At 36.6% G+C, this 21463-nt stretch overlaps 1 protein-coding gene across 1 annotated transcript in view; it reads right to left on the reverse strand.

Moving 5' to 3' along the window:
- The window catches only part of LOC125682083 (gem-associated protein 5-like), a 311122-nt gene that overhangs the window by 279759 nt on the left and 9900 nt on the right, over positions 1-21463 (reverse strand). Inside the window, exons 4-6 of the mRNA XM_048922476.2 lie at positions 14530-14752; positions 9435-9591; positions 3400-3496 (exon numbers count right to left, since the gene is read on the reverse strand). Of these exons, the coding sequence (XP_048778433.2) occupies positions 3400-3496; positions 9435-9591; positions 14530-14752 (477 nt within the window). The remainder of the gene's footprint in view (positions 1-3399; positions 3497-9434; positions 9592-14529; positions 14753-21463) is intronic.

Raw genomic sequence — 21463 nt, forward strand, 5'->3', positions numbered from 1 at the left:
AAAACGTTATTGCTGACTGTCTGTCTCGATTACAGATTCCCAAGTTCCGACAGCTGGTCCCAGCTGCGAACAAGACATCTTGCACCGTTCCAGGATACAAAGAAGTTCTGAAAGACTGGACAATATTGTAGACAACCTCCTTGATGCGGCTATAGCCCCCAGGACCAAACAGTCATATATAACAGGATTCCAAGCCTACACCAGATTTCTGCTCATGTGCAATATCATTCCACAGACATGCTTACCTGACGTTCCAGTGTCACAAGACTTATTATTGTATTTCGTTGTTACTCTAGATTAGAACTTAGTCATGCCACAATCAAGTTATATATATGTGGCATACGTTTTCATTGTATAAAACATAACATCATGTATCCTAATGTTAATGAAATGCCAAGGCTATTCGCTGCTCTTAACGGGGTTAAACGAAGCCAAATAAGGCCAAAAATTTGCGACAACCTGTCACTTTTGCTGTGCTAAAAAAACTGTGTACTTTTTTGCAACAATCCAATCAATACTGCATTCAACAATGTTTTGTTACTGGCCGCTTGTTCAGTAGCATTGTTTGGCTTTCTGAGATGTGGTGAATTTACAATCTACACAGATTTCGACCCATCTTCTCATATTTGCATGGCAGATATACAAATTCTTGAGGACATAGTGCATCTGCGTTTAAAGATGTCGAAAACTGATCCATTTAGGAAAGGGGTCGTCATCAAACTGTTAAAAAAAAACTGTAATGCTTGTCCCTATAACGCATGCTCCAAATATCTCAAATTAAGACTAAGGTCCAACCCCTCTCCTTCCAAGCCACTATTTATAACAGAAGATGGCATGCCTCTGTCTAGGAATGCATTTATTTCATTGTTCAGGAACACTTTAGTCAAGGTCGGCATTAATCCCCACGCCTATAGAGGCCACTCTTTCCGCATAGGGGCTGCTACTTCAGCTGCCTCAGCTCATACTGAAGATCACCTAATCAGGTATTGGGTAGGTGGTCATCGGATTCATATTGTAGGTACATAAGAACATCATCTTCGGCAATAAGACAGGCCCAACAGGCCCTTATGGCAGAAAGCCTTTGAGACCCTCAGGACCTCGTAGATACTCAACAATACCACTCACACCGCATTTTGTTTTTGCTCGGATTGTTTGTTTTACCTGTCTCGGGCATGTGCTGTGCTATGTTTTTTCCATCATGGCAGACTTGGCCTTCTAGATCCTCGGAGCCCATGTACATATGTTTTCACTTAATCGAATCATGCTGCCTTTGCTAAGATTGTCCTCAGCCATGTTTGGTGCAATGCATTATGTATTTACATTTTTACTCTATTTCTTCTTATTTTGGGGCAACTCAGCTATTCAATATGTTTTACATTTCATACCTGATTCTTGGGCATTTTCTTGCATGTCGTAGCTCAACATGCAAGAAGTTTACCCCAAAATTCTCAGGAACTGGACTCCGTATCGTTTCAGCAGTCAGGTCATTTCCTTCACTTTTGTCAGCACAAAGCTCAAGAGTTATCGGTTTGACACCTCAAACTCTCATACTCACTGAGTTGCGGAGTATGCCAGCTGGCTCTCCACCGACATGACCTCGACCTCTTTCTCAGCTCAACTTCTGGCTAATGCAGTACCTGTTTGACACCTCAAACATCACATACTCACTAGGTCGTTGAGCTCTACATCTGAACATGCAGCATACTACCACTTGGCAGAATAGCACACCTCACTGTTTTGCTCAGGTGGAACTCTAGTGTGCCACATGGGTCAGATGCTTTCATGTATCTTGCATAGCTGGGTTTGCCCTTTCGCCAAATATTTTATTTTGTATCATTATCTGACCAGTTGTATACCATATGTGATATGTTGTATATATGTTGGAATATGCATAATATATTTTAAACTCAAACTGTCCCCTGTTGTTTGTTGACACAAATGTCTATTGTTCACACATTTAATAACTGGCCATTTTGACCCCATCCTAATACCAAAACCTCTACCCCTGAGATCATCAAATTTACAATTTTGGTAAGGGACTATCTGCTCTTTCTAAATATCCATTTAGTTTCAATTTAGTATCAATAGCACACTAAAGAAGATGTTATTTAAGTGTTTTACACAAAAACACTATATAGTAAGTTCAGCCCTGCCCTGCAGTCAGAATCCCTACCTCGGGGATCATGAAATTTACAATTTTGGTAGAGGCCTACCTGCTCTACATCACCATGCATTTAGTTTTTCTTACATGTGTGCGGTTCTTGTTAAGATTTTTGAAAATTGGTCAATTTTGGGCATTTTTGCCCTGCCCCTAACGACCCACGGGTGCTGGAGTCCTGAAATTTATAATTCATGTCCCCCTTGTCCCAAAGATGCTTCATACCAAATTTGAAAAGAATTGGACTGGTAGTTATCAAAATGTTCAATTGTTAACGCACGACAGACGACCAATTGCAAAAGGTCACCTGAGTTTACTCAGGCGACCTAAAAACTACTATTGTATCTACGTAAACTCCAAGACAAAATCTCTATTTAAAAACAGAAAAACAGAAAATCAGCCATATTTGCCAGCCAAAGGTGAATATTTCCACATGTTTCAAGAACAAACATTCAATATACTGTCCATCATCTGTCAAAATTTCACATTTATTGAATAACTAACCTCTAAGAAATCATCCAAACAAGAATTGGAGAGGAGGGGGAACAACGGAATGAAAACAGAAAAGTCTTCTGTTGCATAGAGTAAAAGCAAATGTTCCCAAACTTCATTTAGAGAACATCCTAGTAAGGCCAATTCAACTTAATTGATAGATATCATCCCCGCCCGCCCCATAAAAATCGGCCCACCCCGAAGTTTTTTATTTTGCGAAACTTCCGATTTCCGAAAAATTTTCATTACCGACTCCGGTATTTACACTTTTTGTTTACATTTCTGGTATTGCAACGTGAAAAGCCACGTTAACACGGTTAAGAAAATAGATATGGTTTTCTTAATTTCTCACGTTCTTACGGGCGTAAATGAAAGGAAGGGATTAATGTTCTTCATATCTTGAAGTTTCGTATGTTTTTGTGTTTGAAGTTAAAAAGCTTAACCTTGAATTCGTCTGTGAAATAAGCATAGATTGATATCCATCTGGCATTAAATGATGCACAAAAACTCGTTTGTCATTAATATTTTTCTCAGAAAATAAAAATCAAAAAAATAAAATCCTCCCACCTGCCCCATAATTTTTGGTGACCCTGGATGATACTCTACTAATTAAGATGAATTGGCCTAATAAGAAACAGAGTAAAAATGTTCCTGAACTATGTTTGGGGAATATAATGAATTACTTTTTAGATTTATAACGTAAAAGTATTGAAGCTTGTATATATTCTTTTTATTTTCCCAAGGCCTACCTGGATCAATTGGTGATGTCTTGGCAACATATACAAACCCTCCCAAGGTTGGCACAGCACAGATAGGCAACGATCTGGTCAAATCCCAAAATATCATCTGAAATGTAAAAACCATTACTGTAAACCAATTCTTACATATGCAAGAAATATTCACATTTGCGAGCAACTTCAAGTCATGGATAGTTATCATGACCGGCCCAACAAAGTACAGTACCCACAACGTTATTCTTGACATTCCTATCGTGCTCTATCGTGCGTGTATCCTATCGTATCGTGCGTGAATCCTATCGTATCGTGTGTGTATCCTATCCTATCGTGTATCAGGTTTTCCATTTTCTATTGTGTTTTGCATTTATCAGGTCTATCATGTATTGTGTTTTGCGTGTATTAGATTTTCCATTTATAGTGAAAATCGTTTATCGTGTAGCATTGGAAACTATCGGGATTGTATATTAAATCTAATGAAAAAGTATGATACTTTCCGAAAGCTTTATTCGTTTTGTTAAAGAAGCAATTTTTAGGAATCATGGAAACAGTATATTTGAAGGAGAACATAAAGCTGTCGATTTTAAGGCAAAAGAAGAGCTATTTGTCTGTCCAGAGAGAGTGAAAGTTTATCACAATAATACATTCTAAGTAGTCTGGAAAGTAGGCAGTGGTTTGCCGAGCAAACCGAAGACAGTAAATCGGTAAGCTCCTCTATCTGGAGTTCATAAACATTTCCTTGTCTAGAAACAATTATTTGTAATTAACAATAACAGAGAAATAGGAAGTTCCGATTTGAAAGGAAAAATCAGTAAATTACAATGTTTATCACATATATTTTAATAATGGTTCTTTTTCTTTCGATTTTTTTCACCTGCATTCTACTTATGCACCAACTACTGAACTTGTGCGCGTCCTTATATCTGATTTTGTGTATCACCCGTGTTTTGACAGCAAACATTCTCAGGGACATTGTATTTCACACATTTAGAAGATTAAGTTATAAGAGGGTGCAAGGGTGTTGCATCCCCCCAAATTCTGCTCAACTAGGCACGATTCAGCTGTCATCGTTGTTTTTTTTTTACTTGTACATGTACACATGTACCAATAATCATACGTGTAGATATTGGAAATTTATGCTGGTTTTGATGATTATTTGAAGTTTTAAATTTTTTTTATACACTAAGCACAAAATTTTTTAAGCGTTTCAAAATTGCGAATTTAAAACAAGCCGGGTTTTGTTAATGTTTTTTTTAAAATAGTTTATTTATTTTTTCTTAACAAAATCTCAATTCAAATAAATATGTTCCAATTACTTATAACTATCAATTATCACTCAAAGTGTAGAAATATCTAACACATGAGGATATGTTGTAGTGCAGTTGATTTTTTTAAGCGGTCCTTATGAAAGTAACTGTAGTTGTTGAATGAGCGGTGAACTTACAGCTTGATGCAAAATAACCCCCTCCTCGCTACACAAAATATTACTTGGTTTCATTTCATATTCAAGATAATAGACATTAGAATAAGAGAGCTACTGAAGCATGATATCACTACATTATATTAAGGTGTTAATTCCCTGTATAATTTATATATTAAACATTATGTGACAATAAAAGTTTGAGAATCATTGGCTGTGAAAATTCATATAGATATCAAATAATGAATTCAATACCGTATATATTTTAGTTTTCTGATTTTAGCTTTGATGGCGTAAAAAAACATAAATAGAATTTTAAAAAACAAAACAAAACGTACGACCGTGGATTAAAGAAATTACTGTATATGTGTTAGCTATATAATGAACATTGAAATCCTTCAATATTATTATCAACATAATGTAATTAAGTTGTTGGTATCAAAATTTCGTTCTGTCTAAATAGTTTCTAAATTTACAACATTTCTATCAGGTTTTCCGTTTATCGTGAAGATCATTTATCGTGTTTCGTGTTTATCAGGTCTATCGTGAAGATCGTTTATCAGGTTTTGCATTTATCAGGTTTATCGTGTATCCTATCGTATCGTGCATGTATCCTATCCTATCGTGCATGTATCCTATCCTATCGTGCGTGTATCGTGTTCTATCGTTTATCATGTCAAGAATAACATTGCGGGTACTGTAGTATATCTATAGCACGATGTATTACACAAACTAACCAATTGGAATGTAAATGTATAATAAGCGATGTGTCATTGGACTTTCGGTCCAAATGCAGTATATTGCATAACGGAGAATTAATGTTCAAGCATCGCATACTGTTCAGCACATTGATAAAATATGCAATGTTGGTGTTTTTGTTGTATTTTGGGGGGATTTATCATGGTTAAAGAAAATAATTAATATATGTAATACTTTCAGGTACCTGAATTCAGAACTTTTAATTCTTTAGCCTCAGAAGAGAAAGTATTACACATTCGTAGAGTATGAAATGGGAGTTATTGGCCTTCACAAAAGTTTTTCTCTATTTAAAACACGTAATTTTTGGTTTTGTAAACAATTGAGCTATGAGGTAATCAAGCTACATTGGTTGTATACGACAAAGAAGAAATAACTCTTGAAAATGACCAGTTCTTTCTGCATGAAATTCAAAGTGTGAAACTATATTTCATGAGAAATATCTGAGAGCGATGGTGGTTGTGGCGATGGTTGATTGATTATAATGATGAAAATTATGATGTTTTTGAATCTGAATCCACAGACATCATTAGAGAGCGTGACTAGTACACAAGTGAAACGGTGATCAAACGGTGATCGGTGTGGGAATGAACGGTTTTCATACTTGTACACCAATGAAACAGTGAATGAACGGTGATCGGTGTGGGAATGAACGGTTTTCATACTAGACATAACTAGTACACCAGTGAAACAACGGTTTGTTTGTTTGATTGTTTTGCTGTTTTCCACCATACTCAACAATTTTTCAGTTATCTGGTGGCGCCCAGTTTTTATTGGTGGAAGAGAGAAGAAAGAGACCACTGACCTTCCGAAAGTAAACTGGGAAACTTTCTCACTTACCGGCGCGAACAGGATTTGAACCCATGCCAACCAAAGGTGAGAGGGCCGTGTGATTTTGAGCATGATGCTCTAACCACTCGGCCACGAAGGCCAGTGAAACGGTGAATGAATGATGATTGGTGTGGGAATGAACGGTTTTCATACTAGTACACCAGTGAACAGTGAACGAACAGTGATCAGTGTGGGAACGAACAGTATTCAATGGGGAATGATTACTGAATAATTCAAACAGAACGGTTCTCTGCGAGAACAGAATGGTTCTCTGCGAGAACGCTTTAATATGGATAACGAATGGTTTGGGCCGATAACGGAATTTACCACTTTTGGCCAAGATGGGAACAAATGGTTTGGCCTCGATTTCAAATTCTGCATTTTGGTCACTTTGAGCTCTTTTTACATACACAGACATTGTAATAAAGACAGAAAAAGAAATAGAGAAGGGATTAAAGTTTTATCAAATAATTCATCTTACAGTGGAAATCAAAGGCATATAGGGCCACAATGGCATCGTGCCTTAAAAGCAGATTATAAAAGAAAAACAAGAGCCCCATCGCTCACCTGAGGCACCTTGGCCCATATTTAAAGATTTTCCCTATATATTCGCATGTAAAACTGATCCCTATTGTGGCCTCAACCTACCCCCCAGGGGAGGGGCATGATTTTTACAAACTTGAATCTGCAGTATGTCAGAAAGCTTTTATTTAAATGTAAACTTCTATGGCCCAGTGATTCTTCAGAAGAAGGTTTTTAATGATTTTCCCTATAAATTTGTATGTAAAACTTTGATCCCCTATTGTGGCCCCGTCCTATCCCTGGGGGCCATGGTTTTAACAAACTTGAATCTGCACTATGTCAGAAAGCTTTCATGTAAATTTTTACTTTCCAAGCTGTTCCTAGTTGTTCTTGAGAATTTTTTTAAAAGATTTTCTCTATATCTTTGTATGTAAAACTTTGATCCCCTACTGTGACCCCATCCTACCCCAGGGGTCATAATTTGAACAAACTTGAATCAGCACTATGTCAGGAAGCTTTCGTGTAAATTTCAACTTTTCTGGCCCAATGGTTCTTGAGAGGATTTTTAAATCACCCCACCTTATTTTTGTGATGATCTCCCCTTTGAAGAGGACATGGTCCTTCATTTGAACAAACATGAATCCCCTTCACTCAAGGATGATTTGTACCAAATTTGTTTGAAAATGGCTCAGTGGTTCTGGAGAAGATGAAAATATGAAAAATTTACGGACAACGGACAGACAGACAACAGACAAAAGGCGATCAGAATAGCCCACTTGAGCTTTCAGCTCAGGTGAGGTAAAAATGGGGGACAGCCCCCCACCCCCACCCCTAAATCAACGTGCCTGAATTGTTGTCAATTATTCTCAGATGAGAATCTCGTAAATTGCTAAATCTTCCGTATATTATATAAAATAAAGTGGGTTGAAATTATTTTCTCAGACCATCCGTAATGTGCGGCGATAGAATAGTCTGCGCTCAGTTGTACATTGTGACATCAAATGTTTTATCTGTAAAGGATGAAATCACAAATATATATATACACACACACACACACACACACACATATACATATATATATATATCTCTATATATATATATCTTTATTTTATTTTCTCTTTTATTTTATCCTATCTTTATTTTTTTTTTGCATTTCCAAAGGTGCAATGCATAATATCACTTAGAAAACAAATGACCGGGATTTTATTTAACTGTCTATCACAACCACACTCACACATATTAGTTCTTTTTATGCGAGTTTTGTATCAAGAGGAATGTGTTAAGAGTAAATTTTTATTAATATCTATAAAAATTAAAGTTCAATCAAATTCCTGAATGTTCAGCTACATTATTTGATAGATTTAAACACCTGCACATAGTCGACTCCGACAGCTCACTCCGCATTTTGTTATTCTAATCTGGGACTCTCTAGCTTTTGTCTCTGTATAGTAATATGGTGGTCACCTTATCAATGTTAGGAGTTAATTAACTCATGCACTATCCATGGGAAATTTAGTCAGTCTTCCAATATCTTTTCAATGCTACACTCAAGATATAAATCGAGAATAATTCTGCTCTACATCACTATGCATTTTTTGGGTTTGTTTTAACAGATGTGTGGTCGTAGAGAAGGTTCAATCTGATTACAATCAGATCTTTGATCCGCTCCATAATCTTTCTTCTCCCAAACCCATGCTATCTCAGCCATCACGAAATCTAGTCCACATTGATATTGAAACTGAATAATAATTTTTAACTAATTTTTGCATATTTTCATATCTTTCAGATAATTGCTAACAAAATTTTCACAAATGATTTTTCTTATTTCTCAAACTTTTCGTAATTTGAATAACTTTGCAGACTTTCGCAACTTCTGTCAGTGGTCTTCACTCGTAACAACTCAGCCACTTCCGTAACCTACAATGGCCAATATATTCATCCACTACAATGCCCAAGGTGTGTTTCATATATATAATTTATGTCGTTATTGGACTAAAATAATGTAAGATTTCTACATTGATATGAATTGCTTGTGGTTTGTATCAATATTGTCGTGTCATGTATCTTATTTCTTCTGTAAATTTTAAAGCAACTACTTTTTTGGCAGAAGTATTGACAGGAAGTCAACTGTGGTTGCGTAAAGAATTGGCAGGTGAGGCCGTGTGATTGCTCTATGGCTTTCAAGCTACCACTTGACGCCCTAAGAAAACCTGATCACATAAATTTCAACTTCTCTGGCCCATTGATTCTTTAGAAGAAAAGTTAACAGACAGAAAACAGGCAAACATGATCAGAAAAGCTCACCTGAACTTTCAGCTCAGGTGATCTACAAATGACGTGATTGAATGTTGATTTACAATGATACATGTATACAACTGTAATTATGGGTATTTTTATGGTTCATTACTTACAGCAACTTTAAATGTCATACTTTAACAATGAATGATAATCATTGATTTATATATTCTCATAATTGAGTTGGGTGAATTTCATATTTATTTCCAAAGTCATGCAATCATACCTGTCTGTCCATAGACACAGTGCACATTGTAGAATTATCAGATCCACCAACACACATACAAAACACTGGTCTTGTGTGATAGAGAACCTTCCCAGAGTTAATGGACACTGGCTTTTGAAAACTGTCCAAATCAAGCCTCCACCTTAGAATCTCTCCTCTGAAAAAAAAAATTAAAAGTAGCAAATATGCTTACATGCAACAACAATGTTGTATCTTTGTGGTACCCTTACATCTCCGTTATAAAATTCATTTATAATTTACATAACAAAACCTACCACCCCCCCACCCCCCAAGTGTTACTAAAATGTGGAACGGAAAACAGAACAGAATTAACAAATTAGAATGATTATTGTAGCTTAGATAACACCTACAAATGTGCAATTGCACTTTATATTAATTAAAATCAGAATTTTAGGAATTTATTTATGAGCAGTAAAACAATGTCATCAAACAATTTGGAGTTCAACAACACCACGGAAGCCTCTGTAAATTTTATATCCTCCAAGTGCAGCATTTTGTTTCTGAACTAGTTTGTTTTACTTCCTGTCAATTTCCCCCCATGCTAGGCATCACTGGCTGTGGGTCAGGTACTAAAGATTGACTTGTTCCAAGACTCAGGGCGGTAGTAGAGTGGGTTCTTTAGTGTGCTGACCCAGCCGCAATATCAGAGGTCATGTCCAAAGAACCTGTGACACCCGCTGCTCAATGCCAAACTTTTGTCCAAATTATTTACATCCCAGGTTGGTGTGGACGGGGCTCTTCCTTCCAGTTGTGACAAGTGCTCTACCATGACTAATTCTTTTCTCCCAAATTTATCGGTCATGCGGTCATATTGTTGGAGTGGCCTTCAGAGGTTCTCCTCAAACACTATTTGTATATAATCATACAACATACAATATTGCCAAATGGTCATTTGAATCTGCATTGTCGACAGGACATTTTTCTATATCTCTGGTTAGGTTCCTTTTCACCTTAAAAGCATATTGGAGGGTACGGACTCACCTGGCCATCCAAACACCACGAATTGGGGGGGGCATATTAGGGGTTGGGAAAATATGCCCGGTTTAAGCCAAAATCCAGTACATCCTTAGTATTACAAAGGGCACATCTGCTTTAGTCTTTTTCTAGCATAATGTTTAAAATACAGGACGAGGTCTCTACAACTCCTCAGTACATGTGAGACACTCGCCTCGCCACATCTAGGTCTCTACAACTCCTCAGTACATGTGAGATACTCGCCTCACCACATCCAGGGGTTTCCAATGTATTACATTCCGTCTGAGACAGACCGTTCAACTTCTTCCAGTTGGTGTCCTAGCAACACATATAACTCTGGCTATCGTACATCACATTACAACACATATAACTGGCTATCGTACATCACATTACAACACATATAACTCTGGCTATCGTACATCACATAGCAACACATATAACTCTGGCTATCGTACATCACATAGCAACACATATAACTGGCTATCGTACATCACATTACAACACATATAACTCTGGCTATCGTACATCACATTACAACACATATAACTCTGGCTATCGTACATCACATTGCAACACATATAACTGGCTATCGTACATCACATAGCAACACATATAACTCTGGCTATCGTACATCACATTGCAACACATATAACTCTGGCTATCGTACATCACATTGCAACACATATAACTGGCTATCGTACATCACATAGCAACACATATAACTCTGGCTATCGTACATCACATAGCAACACATATAACTCTGGCTATCGTACATCACATAGCAACACATATAACTCTGGCTATCGTACATCACATTGCAACACATACCCAAGAGTCAGTGGCCTGTCTAATGAGTAACCAAAAAAAATGGTCAGTTTTCTCCCTATGGTAACAAGGGTGTAAATTTTCCTCTTTGCACAAAATCCTTCGATTAGTTAGCTCACTTTTTGAGGAAATCAAACACTTTGGGTTTGATCTAAGTACATAAGTTAATTTTCCAGGGAGGGTGAGGTGTTTTTCTCCCTTTTTTTAACCAGTTTTCCTCCGATTTCAGATCCATTCAGTTACAGTCCCTGGTAAGTTCAGCTAAGTTTGCTGTGGGGCCTACCCAGCAGTCAATTCGTCAATTCCACAGACACAGTACATCCCCTAATGTTCTAAGCCAACTTCACACCGTAAACCCCTACATTTATACTGTAAACCCCTACATTTATACTGTAAACCCCTACATTTATACCGTAAACCCCTACACTTATACTGTAAACCCCTACACTTATACTGTAAACCCCAACACTTATACTGTAAACCCCTACACTTATACTGTAAACCCCTACACTTATACTGTAAACCCCTACACTTATACTGTAAACCCCTACACTTATACTTCCAGACGGTTTTCATGTAAACTATTCCATTCAGGAATTAATTGGGGGGGTGTTGGGGGGTGTTCAATTTGCTTTCGAGTTTAGGCAGTGTTCCCCAGTCAATGTAGTTTTTCTCCTTTTTGAAAGCAGAGTTTTTTATTGGTTTACAGTAATTTGTGCATGTGGCATGTCTGGGTTGGATCGGGATTTACACCCCCCCCCCCCTATGTTCTTGTCATTCAGACTTTCAATCTAATTAAAATCAGATCCTAGGATACGATCACAATCGCTATAATAGGATCTGACATAACCCCATTGGGGGTCATGTCCACATGACCTTTCGATTGGAATATTCACGAGAACTATCAGCCAGTCAGACTGCGCAATACAGACAATGATGGCTATTCAGGTGGTTCCCAGCAATTCATAAACAAGTTGCAGTAATCGCTTTACCACGAAGTTTATTGCACACTATAAAATTGTATATTCTCACATAAGGAATTTTAAACTTTCGCAATAATGCCTAATCTATTCCGTCCATACAAACAACAAAACGTATGAGATAAAATACACCCAAATCAAATTAATTGTGAATTCCAATTTATGTATGAATAGGGATGGGTACGATTTGAATAGTTTTCAAGATGGTTTACTTAAATAACGCGAGGAATATAATGCCAGTCGACGTAAACGGTGCATTGTGATGTCGCATCTAGCTGCGATATGTTTTCTTTCAAACCAGACAATCGCAGCCATTTTCCTTGAATTGTGAACACCGACGATTTCAAAGCCGACGCGCTGATTGGCTGACATAAAGTTCATCTGAACATGACCCCTAATCCGGTTATGTCAGATCTACTTACGCAGAGTATACGGCTCGGATCTAAGAAGTCTGATTTTAATTAGATTGTCAGACTTTTGTCACAGATTTTCTTTCTTCATGTCCTTGTAGGACATCTTATGATCAAGCAGGTCATAATCCAGGTATTCATTCTGTGTCATGTCCAACAAAATTTACTTCTTTCTTAGCAACTGTAATTTTTGGATGAAAAGGTTAAAATATAGTATTCAGTTTTCAAGTTTATACATAAGTGTGTCAAATTTTGGACAAATTCCTAGAAATAGATTGGTAAATTAATGTTGCCAGAATTGGACAGTTCTCCCCATTTGGGAGACTAGTTTTCTCCTCTTTGAAAGCGAGTTTTCATTGGTTTCGACGAAATTTGTGCATGTCGCATGTCTGGGTTGGCTCGGGATTTACACCTGCCCATGTGCTGGTCATTTAGACTTTGTCATGATAGATTTTCTTTGTTCACGTCCATGTAGGACATCTTAATAATCAAAAAGGTCGTAATCCAGGTATTCATTCTGTGTCATGTCCAATAAATTTGGACTTGTGTCAATTCTTTCAATTTGTAGATGGACTTTGTCACTTCAAGCTGTAATAGCATGCATTTTTGATCTTTTAAAAAAAAGTCTCGGGTATCCTCAGATAGCATATTTTTACACTATTCACAAACTCTTTTGCACCTGTGGCACTCAGTGAAAGCCTGTGGCTCTCAATTTCCCTTAGGGGAAATTGGTGTAGATGGTTCTTGCCAAAAATCTCTGCCTAATTACCTACAGGAGGTAGCCTACATCTAAAAGGCGTTTTTGGTATAGGGTGATGGCGAAACATTATATCAATGTTTGTAGTGGGTCGGGGAAGGGGGGGGGGGGATTTTAGGGGCATTTCTGGCCTGTGTTTCCCCCATCTGTCAATCAAGACAGAGGGCATGAGTTGTTTATTGGGGGAAGAATAAACCCTCCCTCATTGGGGTCCATAGGTGTCTGCCAGCCTGGGGCCCCCTCCACCTCATCTTGGAGTACTAAGTGTCGGCAGTACTATCAACCAGGGAGCAATCTTTGAGAAACAGGGTAAACAGATATGTCAACCATTCAACCCCTGTTCACATGTTGTTTCCATACATGGGACTTCACTGGCACTTGTGCACAACACAAGCCCCCCCCCCCCCCCCCCCCCCCCCCCATCTTGCCTGTTATGCACCTTGTTAGTTGGTATCTTGGTTGTTACCTCCAGACCTGTGTAATTAGTAAGCAATGAGGCCAATTATCTCCATTTCCTGTTATGTGTACAGCTTATGTTTAGCTGGTAATGACATTCAATGGTATCAATAAATGGATAAATCAAGTTGGTGTTATTTGTTTTGTTTCATGGTAATGGTTCAAACCCAATATAGTCTGAGGGAATTCTGTGTATATTCCCCATATGTTTTTGCTACTGGTTGACTAAGCCACTTCAGCCTAAAAGGGGTTTTAGATGTCCCTAGGTGGATATATCGACTGTTCAATTAATAGATGGCCTGTAAGCCATAAAACAAACACCTAGGTCAGGAAAGATAATTAGAGTTGAAAGACCAATTAAATAAACTGCAATGAACCAAAATAAAATGAAGACATGCATTCTGTAGTATATTTTAAAAAAAAACTGTTTAGATTTGGAATATGGAATTCTGGATAAACAAGAAAAAATATGATTTAAAAAATCTGTTCCCAACAAAAATCATCAAGAAGCTGAAGCATTCGGATATCTGGTGCCCGGATATCTTAGGGTCCACAGTAAGTATATTCATGCATTTGCAGAAAAATGGATAAAAAGAAATTTGAGTTTCAATACAATTTGAAACAAGGAAGTTTAATCTCATAAAATATTTCATATTGCCAAAGGTAGTTACCCAAAAGAGCTGACATAAATATGATTTGCATTGTTTGGATTCCACAACAAAGTGCTCCACATCTTAGCTCTGTCCTCCCGGACAAACTGAGTTGGTTTTGGGTATTTAAACATAGCCAGCTGCCGTCCTCTGACTGAGCTCCAGATCCGCATGGTTTTGTCCCGGCTGCTGGAGGCTAACAGCTGACCTTTGGACCCAAATTCAGGAGTGGTATTTGCTTCATCTGAATATGTATATGCAATTCCACAATATAAAAAGAAAATCAAGCAATAATATTTTTTAAGAATTCATTTTGCATCTTTAAAAATCGATTCAAGAACAGAAATGGCCGGGTTGCTTTAAAATATGTTATCTATCAGATAGACAGCAGTACATTTCATAGTGGAAAAAAGATATATCAAATGTAGAATTTATAAAAAACAAAACAGAAGCACTTTGAAATGTATATCTTCAATGTTTTTATAATATCTATAAATGTACAAGGTCTGAAAAATGTCAAGTAAAAGCTGTGAGAGGAGTTGTTTACACAAAATAGATACCATGCGTAAACAAGAGGCCCATGGACCATATCGCTCACCTGAGTCACCTTGGAAAAAATACCAACCATTTAAAGATTTTCTCTATATATTCACATTTTAAACTTTGATCCCCATTGTGGCCCCAACCTTCCGTCAGGGGCCATAATTTGTACAAACTTAAATTTGCATTACATCAAGAAGACTTCATGTAAATGTAAACTTTTCTGGCCCAGTGATTCTTGAATAGATTTTAAAAGATTTTTCCCTATATATTTGTATGTAAAACTTTGATCCCCTACTGTGGCCCCATCCTACCCCAAGGGGTCATGATTTTGACAAACTTGAATCTGCACTATGTCAGGAAGCTTTCATGTAAAGAACATGACCCACAATATGTCATTTTTGGCCTACTAATTTTCGAAAAATTAAAGAACACTTTAGAATAAATCTAATAGGATATTTTTTATCCATAACATGAGCCAAATTGTATTGCGCAATCGTTTCCTCACACCGGATGTATAAAGCACTCAAGCAAATGCCCAAACCTACCGCAGTTTGACGTTTTCCGGGAAAATCGCATAAATTTGTCAACTTCAGTCTATAAATTCACATGGGCCGCATTACTCACGACTCAATTTTGTAAACTAAAATTAAAATGCAAAGTTAGATTAACACTTTCCATTAAAAAAATTAACTCGTAATCGATGCGGCCATTTCGAAAAAAAATAATAATAATAACAAAAGTGTTGTCTGGAAACGTCAGATTTCAAGGAAGTCAATACATACATCTAACGCAGTTGATACGACTCAAAAAGAAACAGCAAAGAGGTGAGTTTTTATGTTGTTATATAAAAAATCAATATCTAAACGAGTAAATATGAGAGTCATGGCCTATGGTAACAAGGTACAGGGGAGGGGGGTAATTACACCTATCGTGTATGTTTGGTTCCGAAGTCCGTTCCGATGGCTTTAAAAGTACCGATTTCCCTACCTTTTGTTACTTTAAAAATTATATTGTTCAAAACAGAATGAATGTTCGAATCAAATGTACAGTACAAACTTATACAGCCATCCGGAATACCCCAGTAAACATTTCAATTACACAGGCCCAGCATGTACACATGTATTACGTATGGAGATGTGGGATATATATACAGACAGTATGTTCTATCGTATGAATTTGTCCATTGGTTCTCACAATTTTACACAAATTTTGTACATTTATTATAGGCTACAGTTCAAAGTTTCTTATAAAATATGTAGTCTGTCAATCGTAACTGTAAAGTTGTAGCAACGTTTTACACTAACAAATGTCCGCATATTACGGCAATGTCAAACACGGCTATTAGCTTTATCTATTTTACATTTGTACTTGAGAATTTGAACGCACAATATTCATACATCAAACGGAGAAGCCACCATTATTGTTTTGTTTTCAATTTCAACTATTTAAGTTCGTAAATTCATAAGTCCCTTGTATATACGTGGAAAGAAACCTACAGAAACACACAGAGAGTTTGTTTTTAATGAAGTCGGTCAATTTAAATACATATCAAACAAGAGGTACTGTGAGCAATGCTCACTAAGAATACCCCCGCTTACCCCAATCTCCCAAAGGGTGTTCCATGCGATGAATAAAGCCGTTAAAGAATTTAAATGGAAACCATATTGCTACTTCGATGTCCAGTGCGCGTGACCTTTGACCTTTTAACCCCAAAATCGATAGGGAACATCTTCATCCCATGGGTAGTCCATATGTATGATATGGTGACTGTAGGTGGAAAGGATAACGCTTTAGAGCCCGGAAACCATATTGCTACTTCAATGTCCAGTGCACTTGACCTTTTAACCCCAAAATCGATAGGGAACATCTTCATCCCATGGGTAGTCCATATGTATGATATGGTGACTGTAGGTGGAAAGGATAATGCTTTAGAGCCCGGAAACCATATTGCTACTTCAATGTCCAGTGCACTTGACCTTTTGACCCCAAAATCGATAGGGAACATCTTCATCCCATGGGTAGTCCATATGTATGATATGGTGACTGTAAGTGGAAAGGATAACGCTTTAGAGCCCGGAAACCATATTGCTACTTCAATGTCCAGTGCGCTTGACCTTTGGACCCCAAAATTGATAGGGAACATCTTCATCCCATGGGTAGTCCATATGTATGATATGGTGACTGTAGGTGGATAGGATAACGCTTTAGAGCCCGGAAACCATATTGCTAGTTCGATATCCAGTGCGCTTGACCTTTGACCTTTTGACCCCAAAATCGATAGAGAACATCTTCATCCCATGGGTAGTCCATATATATGATATGGTGACGGTAGGTGGAAAGGATAATGCTTTAGAGCCTGGAAACCATTGCGTCTACAGACGGACGGACAGACGGACAACCCGATTCCAGTATACCCCCCCACAACTTGTTTCGGGGGGTATAATTATATCTTGTTAAATAATATTTGACATAACTTGTGTTGAAATGTAGAGTATTCACTTAATTATATTTATTTACTTTTTTTCGATTGAAGGACAATAACTCTAAATGGAAAACATAGCTTACTAGTGGTGGATCCTAGTTGTTTTTTTTCTTTCGTTTTGTTTTATATATACACATGTATATCAAACGCTTTAATTGATTTTAGAATTTTTATTTTGTGCTATAGACAAAATTGATATTGAAAAGACATGTTTTAAATGTTAGGGAAAAAAACCATCTATAAAGGTGAAACAGCAACCACCACCCCACAAATGTATTACAATACTACTGATAATTTTTCTATTATCTATATTATTTCATGTATGGAGATGTGCTGGTTTTTGCACCAGTTTTCTTTTTGGATTAGGAAAATGGTTTACTTTTTCCTTAAAAAAGGACTTTGGAAGGGTCCATTAAACAGACCCAGGTTGGGAGATTTCAGGCTCTCGTGGACTTAATTTCCGTGGAAACGAGGGGGTTATTTATATTCGGTCTTTCCTACCCCGGGATAGGAAAGACCGAATATAAATAACTTCCTCGTTTCCACAGAAATTTTCATGGAATACATATAGAAATAAATTAACCATGTAATATACATTGTTGTAAACCCCATACCCCCTCTATATTTCACACTGACATTAATCAACAAAACATTTGAAGATACACATTTTCAGTTTATTAGTGGAAAAAAATAATTCCAAGTTTTTTAATACAATTTATTAATTGATTCACCAAGCATTAATTAACAAGTTAATTGATTTATAATTAGATTTTAGGAAAAATAACCTAGGCTTATGGGTTTTAACATGAAGATAAGATTTTCATCCAACACAAATTGTATAATTTCAATTACATGTATATGACATAAATATTTCAGATATGCCAAGGAGTGATCCCAAATTCTTTCTCTGTTTCAACTGTCCATGGAGAGTAAAACCAAAACACAGATCCAGGATTTCAAAGAAATATAGGACAGTGATCACCACTCTGATAGGGAGGGCACCATCTGATCATGATTTTCTGTGCAATAGATGCCAGAGTGTGTGTGTTACTCCCATATTAAACAGAAGAATATCAAGTTCGTTAGGCCACAGATTCAAGACAGTCCAGAACCATCACCAGCAGCAGTAGTTCTTTCAATTAGTACCCCTTCTGTATCACTCCCATTCCCATGTACATCAAGAGGGCACAGTTCATGTTGTATCTGCAAGTGACCAGGTCCAAAGTTAGTTGTAGTCCCAGTAGGAGTAAGGCATGACATCTTCATTTCAAAAGAGGCCATCATTCCTGCCGGGGCTCGCTTCTGTACAAATCACCTACAACAAGACATAGAAGAACTTGAACCTATTGCTGACAACACCATGTTCAACAAAACAGGAGTGACACAATTAATCAATCAAGTTTTTGAGAGCTAAAGTTTTGAGAAAAGAGAAAATAAAGTTGGATTTTGACAACAGTGAAAGTCTAACTAACAGTGAGCATCAGAATCTCCTGGGAACCCTTAAAGCTGCTTTTGAGGACTTGCTGACATATGTAAATCTGTAGAATATGGAAACTTGTGCTAGATAAAAGCTTTATAACCTTTCTACCAGTGATGTATTTGTTGACAATAAAAAGGGTATTTGATTTTAGCAGAATAATTACTTATTATAAACTACTAGTATTATCATTATGATACTTAACTGGCAAATAACAAACAACAAACATGATTTGTAAATGTTATTTCCTGTATAGATCTACATGATACTTCTATTTTGGGAACATTATGAAAATAGGTTAATTTAGATTATTTCTCATTCTGTGGCATTTACAAGCATGTATACATTACATGTAAATGCAAGATAATCCAAACAATTTAAAACTACAGGAGCCTTAGGATATATTCTATTTCAAATATGTATCTAGATGTAATTCTATTCAAATCTATATTAATGCCTGAAAGATTTTTAGATCACAGCTCATGAATTACGTTCTGTCAGTCAATAATGTATTGCACAAACATTTAAAATTGTTGGTTAAAAGACCTCAGTATCTTTACATGATTAATATGTATAGGAATATACAATTATTGATAAAGATAAATACAGTAAAATTTATATAGTATCATTTCTCAAATTGTATTTTTAGAGTCAATAATATACTGACTCTGATCCCCTGTATCGGTGTTGTGTTGTTATTATTCACGCTATGGAATCTACATGTACATGTAACAAAAAAGATCATTTGATACTTACTATTAGGTGTCTACAGTACTTTTCCTTTAATCAGGTTTCACAGCAAATGCTCGTAGAACGTGTAATTCCGAGTAAATTCAAATTAAACATGTTTCGACTAGACGCGGTGTCAACTTATTTCGTTACCACTGATATCGATACTCGGTCGTTTTAATACCAAAAAAAACAAAAAACAAACTATGGAATATGATATGAAACAGAATTGTTCCAATGATTCACTTCTTTCACCATGTAAATAGACTACATACTATATTTATTCTTCTTCTTATTTCAGTATTTTAAAATTCAAGTAAAAATAATTTAAAAGTAAAGTTGAACAATCATGAGACTTTGAACATCATTTCCAAAATATTTTTTATTATTTTCTATTTCCCAAATTTGGTCAAAAATGCTTATTATGATCATTGAATAAGCCATTCTAGCTATTTGAGTGCATATGACTTGATATATTCAGAAATTTATAGGTTCATGTACATTGTACATGGTCATTGGTGGTTTATTGTTGTGACGTGTATCCCGAAATGTTAATTTTTTAACATTGAATACCACAATATTCAACGTCATAGTAACAAAAAAGTATAGAATATATGAAAAAAAGAAAGACATTTCTAGAAAGCCTATATCCCAAAGATTATTATATACGGAAATTATCAATATACCAGGCTAGGCCATTTCTCATGGTTCGTGGGTCATGTTCTTTGTATTATCCCAGCCCAGTGCTTCTTAAGAAGATTTTCAAAGATTTTACCTAAATATTCGCATGTAAAACTTTGATCCCCTATTGTGGGCCCCATCCTACCCCCAAGGGTCATGATTTGAACAAAGTTGAATCTGCACTATGTCAGGAAGCTTTCATGTAAATCTCAGCTCTTCAGGCCCAGTGGTTCTTGAGAAGAAGATTTTTGTAGATTTTCCCTATTTATTCCCATGTGAAACTTTGATCCCTTACTGTGGCCCCAATGTACCCCCGAAGGCCATGATTTGAACAAAGTTGAATCTACACTAAATCAGGAAGCTTTCATTTAAATTTGTATTTTCCCAGCTCAGTGGTTCTTGAAAAGAAGATTTTTAAAGATTTTATGTATTTAATCCCTTGTAAAACTTTGATCCCCTATTGTGGCCCCAACCTACCCCCTGGGGCCATGATTTGTACAAACTTGAATCTGCACTATGTCAGGAAGCTTTCATGTAAATTTCAGCTCCTCTGGCTCAGTGGTTCTTGAGAAAAAGGTTTTTAAATGACCCCACCCTATATTTGCTTTTTTGTAATTATCTCCCCTTTGAAGGGGGCATAAACTTGAAAGCCCTTCACCCAAGGATGCTTTGGGCTAAGTTTGGTTGGAATAGGCCCAGTGGTTCTGCAGAAGAAGTCAAAATGTGAAAAGTTTACAGACAGACAGATGATGGACAATAGGCAGTCAGAAAAGCTCACTTGAGCTTTCAGCTCAGGTGAGCTAAAAATGACAAAGTTCAACTACATCATGTACATATAAATTTTTCGAAAAATGTCCAAAAAGACATATGCACAACTTCAATGCTTTCATACCAGCTTTACAAGGTCTGAAGGATGTCAAATAAATGCTGTAAGAGGAGTTGATTACAAATATAGGTACATACTAATCCGGTTCGTATTCAACATTCATATATATATAAAAAAAAAAAAACATCATTTTTATTAAGTTCTCTTATTACACAAT

This window comes from Ostrea edulis, chromosome 2 (genome assembly GCF_947568905.1).
Source record: "Ostrea edulis chromosome 2, xbOstEdul1.1, whole genome shotgun sequence".
In the NCBI taxonomy this organism is placed as follows: Eukaryota; Metazoa; Mollusca; class Bivalvia; order Ostreida; family Ostreidae; genus Ostrea; species Ostrea edulis.